Below are 5,694 nucleotides of genomic sequence, written 5' to 3' on the forward strand. Positions count from 1 at the left end.
AAACGGACAATTGAGGGCGACATTAGTCTAAATATTATAAGCTTTTATAGTATTGGAAAATTAAACCACACTTGTTTCTACAGATCAAACAATTCAAATTACATAAAAGCTATCATAAGCATTGAACTTTGACCCAATCTCCAAACCTCCTGGTTTGTTTTTTTATCACACAGTTTCGACCCGTGGTGTATTGCAGAAAAGTTGTCTCTGATTTTGGACTAGCCTAACTAACTTTCATGTTCTACAACAAAATCAGCAATTCTACACGTTTCTGTCGTTTTGTATAGTTATTAAACGAGATAAGAAACATGTTGGATTCTCTTAAACAATCCGTAAATTTAACCACACAGTGGATGTTGGATGAAACATACCTGTGGTATTTCTGGCTTCGTGACACAGTTGTGAAAATAACATTTGTTGTCTCAATTTTAGCATTATTGTTTTGGATTTCAACATTTTTGTATGGTAGTTTTTATTATGCCTACATGCCTACTGCAATACATTCAAGGCCTGTATATTTGACTTTCAGGTAATAAGGAAACACTCCCTGATTTGCAGTTTCTTGATGAAAAGAGTCAGAATATTTGTTTAAAGACTTAGTTAGTAGTACAGTAGTACACTTTACAGTACATTGTTCAAAGATGTCGACTAAATATTCATTGTACAATGAAAAATATGTTTTATTTTAAAATCATTTTATCTACCGTAGGCATTATTCTAAAGGAAATAAAAAAATGTTCATTAAAATAATAATTTCTTTTGAATTGTTTTTATTTTCAGCCCTTGTGAAGTCTATTCTGGATCCAAAAAATGTCATTTTCCATATGCAAACCTTACATTTGTAACACAATCAAAAACACAGGTAGGCCTACTTCAAAACATCAATCATCCACTTCATTGATATTTTTAATTTATTTATTCAATCATTCAATTCAATGGCTTTCTTAATTTTAAATTTCTTTTCTAGTTTCTAATGCGAGGCCAAAGTTACAACATCTTTTTACAAATGGACGTCCCCCAGTCCCCAACTAATGAAAATCTTGGTAAGTATTGTTAAATCAAAAGCAAAAATATTGAAAAATCTTTATTATTATACTTCATTGAATATTATCTCGCTTTTTAATACCATTTCATTTTTCCTTTCTTGTAGGCATGTTTATGATTAACCTGGAATTGTTTGCCAAGGGTGGAAAAATTGTTGACAAATCATCTCGACCTGTAAGTGATCTATGTCCTCACCATTTACATCCCTAGCTTCCTGACTATTTACAGTACATCCCTAGCTTCCTGTATTTTGATATCCAATTGCATGTTACAATTGAATCGTTTCAATTGAACAATTTATTTTTCAGGCTTTAATCAAGTATAGGTCTGCATTACTGAAGTACTTGGAGGTTATGATTTTTTCGCCGTTCTTGATGACGGGCTACAAACATGAAAAAGAGAGTTTAACGGTTGAACTTTACGATAATTTTATAGACAATGTGGTAAGTATTGAAAAATGAAGTTTTGGTCCCATTGGGGCTGGGACCTGCAGAAAGTATTGAGACTAGTTAGCCAACAGTGTTCTGGTCAGCCATATGTACAGTCAAAGTTTATATTATAATATAAGCAGACAGAAATTGTAAATACATATGGTTTTGTCCTGTGTGATGTCAGTGTAACACATACTGTAAATCGGTAATTTATATCAATTTTCTTTGTTATTGTAGTATCACCCAATTATTGGAGCAAATCTAATGGTACAAGCGCGTCGGATTGAAATGTACTCTTCTTCATTGGAAGTTTACGCTCGCTTCAGTGGTCTCAGGTAACATTCAGTGTTTTACTCAACGTATTTGGACGCCATTTTTGAGCGTCCATTTATACCATGTGGTCTGATATTGTGTAAATTTGTAAAAACTATCTTTGTCCTCAGGTATTTCATGTTCTTCTGGCCAGTGAGCTCTGCGTTCTTTGGCATTGTGGGGTTCTTCACCCTACTTTGTTTTGTCACAGCATTGTCCTGGTACAGATGCATAGGGTTGATATCAAAGCATACACAATCACTGATTCAGGCCTCCGGGCATGGTGGTGGTGGCCCAGTACAGAATAGGTATGGTGAAAGGCTGCAGCAGGTACAGAGGATGGTGGAACAGGAAAGATTAGGTAAGTGACATTATAGATGTGATATATGAATAGCATGGTGGAATTAGTTTCAGTGCAAAATAGAATCAATGTGTATAAATGTGTGGGAATAACTCGTGTCTTGCAGCCTAACTGGGCTGAATTGCACACAGGTGTGAAAGACACATACAAAACAAGCCATATGTGTACACCGGACCTCCATTTTTAAGTCTATATGTACTACCACCTGAACCATGCTCCTCGCATTAACCACTCAACTTAACTATGTAAGCTACGTTCCTCTTCTTTGTTTTCCATTTGGTACAAGACAAGTATTTCTTATTTTCAATACAGCCGAGATACGAACTAGACCAGCTCATGTCACTGTTCTGGACACCGCATCAAGCGTTGCACCACCAGTTGGTAGAGTGTCTGGACAACCAAAGGCATCAAGACAGACTCACATGGAAGACGGAGAGGAAGATGGCACTTTAGCTGCTTCTATCAGACCTAAAAGTAATGTGCAAACACTCCATCAAGGATCAAGACGACCAGATGTTTCAGAAGACACACCAGTTCATCTCTCAGCAAGTGATAGCAGTGGTAGTAGTGACAGTCTCGTAAGAATGGGGGAAGAGGTTATGGCGGATGTCAATGGTATAAATAATGAACATCTGATCGAACCAGAAGAAGACGAAGAAGTAACAGTCAGACGTCGAAAACCTTTTGACCAATAAACCACACATTCATTTTTTGCCATTATTGTATTCTAGAAAATCTAAGTGTGCATATAAGTTTTATATTTTTGCAGTAAAATGAATTTGCAATATTAAATCATATATAAGTAATTGTATCAATTATTGTTTTATACATTTTTATGTTTAACTAAAACTGTAACTATTGATGAAGTTAATTTGTTATGGTAGGCAATATTTATTTGTTAAATATGTTATTAGGAAAATTATATTACTGATATTATTTAAGTTTCCAACACTTTTACTTAAATCTTAAAGGAAGTCTTCATTTTATTGTAATATGCAAAACAAAACTAAATAATGAAAAAATAAGTTAACATGGCTAATACATTTGTTATTGGTGATAAAAATGATGAAAGCAGCTGAATCAATAATTAAGCTTTAAAAAAATAATAAAAGTATGTTTTTATTATTTGAGTATCGAAGTATGAACTGGTAGAATACAAGACTCCGTTGATATCTTGTTCATCTACTAACTAACTAGATAGTGCTAAAACAAGTCAGTTCCAAGACCAGGGTCACCCCAAAATACTAGCTTGTTATGTGGAAAGAATATAGATCAAGAGTGAATGTTCAGCAGAAGAGAGATTTAAGATGTTAGAAAAGTTTTGTCTTTCCTCTTTGGTATTGTCGAAGCTGCCTTAATCCAGCATGTGCAGTACAGAGAAGTAGTCCTGCCCCGTGGCCAATCACAACACCAATTGAACACGATATGGGCCACACCTACATTACCAAAAAAACACATAACATACATAAAACCATTAGAAAGTTCTCATTTCTCATGACAAGGGTTGGAATTCAAGCAAATAAAGAAACTATTATTCGGAATAAAATTGTGATTAGGATTTACCTGCCAAGGCCTATCCCAGTCCAGTGGTATCGGTAAAGCTCCTAGCCACGCCCCTAACAGGCTACAACAGGCAACTGTTAATACATAGCTTTCCACTCCTGGTAAAGTACTGCAAATAAAGCACACAATTAGGCGGTCACCTGACATGTTAGATGATAAAGGTAATTTTTAAGTTAAACATTGAAATACAGTAATACTTTATTTAAAAGTCACTTACATGGACAGCTTTCATTTTTCTTTTTAAAGCCTTATACTTTACTAAATAAATTTGCATAACCTTTTATTCTTTACATGGTTTAAATTTCATTAAACAGGTTGGTTTGGAAAAGTGTTATCTTTGGAAAATTATAGGTGGCAGCAAACAGGTTTTTTTAAAGGCAAATAGAATGTGTACTGTATCTTTATTAAAAATATAGGTGGCAGCAAACAGAGTTTTTTAAAAGGCAAATAATGAATCATGTATCTTTAATACACTGTACTCACCTTCCCACAATTAGTCTATTCCAGGCATCTTGATTAAGTTCATTAATTAATAAACATGGTAAAGAAACTAATGTTGACATTAACACAGAGAAAACAAATGTCTCTTCTATATTTCTGCAAGAATAAACAATCCATGGTTTGTTATACATTTGTTGAAGGTTATGAAAAATTTGCATAACATGTGGTTGTGTGAAATATGTGCCAGTCGGGTATTGTTACCTCCGAAGTGCTCAGGGGTGCGCAGTGTGTATCATGGTCAACTTCTGAGCACTCCAGATACTCATATCATATTAGGTTTAGGTGATTCTGTTGAATAAAGATTTTGTAATACAATATTCTTTGGTGAGTGATTGAGCAGACAAACTAGTAAGTAAGAAAACAATGGTACATTTTTAACATTTAATTTTTGTTAATACTTACTCAAATATATAAGCACCATACAGCACTGAAATGACATGGAAAGCAATACAACTGGCAACGTACAAGAAGAATAATAAAACTACATTTCTAAACTTGATCCAATAAGAGCTTCTCGTCTGATAAAATATAAATTAATTAATAATGCTTTATTTTACAAGGAGTCACGTAAGGTACATTAAAATATACTTTTGCTTTATATGTAATATTTAACTGATTTAAATTAATGTGAAAAATTCCCAATATATGTGAACATTTTTTTGGCAAAAAACTCAAATATGCGTACTGTAGTTAAACCATACTGCATAGGTATGGTGTTTTACTACGGTAGATCATAAAAGGTTCACTATTATAATATCTCTATGGGTAGAAATAAATGACTCTCATTCAATATTTTAAAAACAATAGAAGCCTAATAATAATATTATTATTAATAAATATATATTTATTAATAATATTATTATTAATAAATATATATTTATTTAAAAAATGAATTATTCATATTTATAATTTAATAATTACTGTAAAGTATGACAAACATACTGTTACAGCGGAGAAAATATTTGTAAATGTAATTGATTAAAAAATAAGACTAGAGGTAAGGTGTCGCACATTGCCATTTGTAGGCCCAAAAAACACAAACCTTGTAAATCAATACACCCGTACTACTGCGATGGCTAGCTGCCTTGCCCACGCCTGCCAACTTGACCAAAACAAACAGCAACATCTGAAACACGGCCCACGAACATGCTAGGGTTTTTAGAAGAAAAATAGGAGTATATACTTCCCCAATATCCTGAATTTGTAGGGAAACTAATGCAACAATGATACAAAATACAGATGTGATTGCAGCGAGTAAAGCAAAAGTATTAGTTACGGAATATGAGCCGGTTTTTCCATCATTAATTCTGCCCTCAACACTTCCACTGGTGGCTGCCATCTTGTTTACGAGCGAGCGCCCTCTTACGTTAAAAAAAGTTTTGGCGTACTCATTGGTTGCATGCGACAATTTTTATATTATATTTGTGTTTGAACAGACAAAGAAAATTTGCATAATAAAGAAAGGAAAGGAAAAAGACAAAA

General features: G+C 33.5%; 3 protein-coding genes across 4 annotated transcripts in view; 2 read left to right on the forward strand and 1 right to left on the reverse strand.

Moving 5' to 3' along the window:
• The window catches only part of LOC144852883 (speedy protein A-like), a 78,258-nt gene that overhangs the window by 61,618 nt on the left and 10,946 nt on the right, over positions 1-5,694 (forward strand). The gene's annotated exons all lie outside the window — the stretch shown is intronic.
• Positions 152-3,676, forward strand: LOC144852880 (seipin-like). Its single transcript, XM_078710918.1, has 8 exons — positions 152-529; positions 781-862; positions 968-1,043; positions 1,151-1,218; positions 1,353-1,487; positions 1,713-1,810; positions 1,919-2,148; positions 2,461-3,676. The coding sequence occupies exons 1-8, from the start codon at positions 309-311 to the stop codon at positions 2,841-2,843; spliced, it is 1,293 nt and encodes a 430-aa protein (XP_078567044.1). The 5' UTR covers positions 152-308; the 3' UTR covers positions 2,844-3,676.
• LOC144852885 (GPI ethanolamine phosphate transferase, stabilizing subunit-like) lies at positions 3,444-5,555 on the reverse strand. Of its 2 annotated transcripts, XM_078710924.1 has the most exons (6): positions 5,489-5,547; positions 5,255-5,361; positions 4,615-4,730; positions 4,195-4,308; positions 3,712-3,820; positions 3,444-3,584 (listed from the first exon to the last, which is right to left on the reverse strand). In XM_078710924.1, the coding sequence occupies exons 2-6, from the start codon at positions 5,336-5,338 to the stop codon at positions 3,459-3,461; spliced, it is 549 nt and encodes a 182-aa protein (XP_078567050.1). In that variant the 5' UTR covers positions 5,339-5,361; positions 5,489-5,547; the 3' UTR covers positions 3,444-3,458. The 2 variants fall into 2 exon arrangements, with proteins under 2 accessions (XP_078567050.1, XP_078567049.1); XM_078710923.1 differs by having other exon boundaries at positions 5,255-5,555.

Source organism: Antedon bifida, chromosome 9 (assembly GCF_963402885.1).
Source record: "Antedon bifida chromosome 9, ecAntBifi1.1, whole genome shotgun sequence".
In the NCBI taxonomy this organism is placed as follows: Eukaryota; Metazoa; Echinodermata; class Crinoidea; order Comatulida; family Antedonidae; genus Antedon; species Antedon bifida.

Coding starts and splice junctions, on each gene's coding strand:
- LOC144852880 (XM_078710918.1), top strand. CDS start 309: ATGTTGGATTCTCTTAAACAATCCGTAAATTTAACCACACAGTGGATG. Junction 1,488..1,712: donor ATAATTTTATAGACAATGTG/GTAAGTATTGAA, acceptor TTGTTATTGTAG/TATCACCCAATTATTGGAGC. Junction 1,811..1,918: donor GCTCGCTTCAGTGGTCTCAG/GTAACATTCAGT, acceptor CTTTGTCCTCAG/GTATTTCATGTTCTTCTGGC.
- LOC144852885 (XM_078710923.1), bottom strand. CDS start 5,551: ATGGCAGCCACCAGTGGAAGTGTTGAGGGCAGAATTAATGATGGAAAA. Junction 4,731..5,254: donor CGGGTGTATTGATTTACAAG/GTTTGTGTTTTT, acceptor ATATTTTATCAG/ACGAGAAGCTCTTATTGGAT. Junction 3,585..3,711: donor ACTGGGATAGGCCTTGGCAG/GTAAATCCTAAT, acceptor TTGGTAATGTAG/GTGTGGCCCATATCGTGTTC.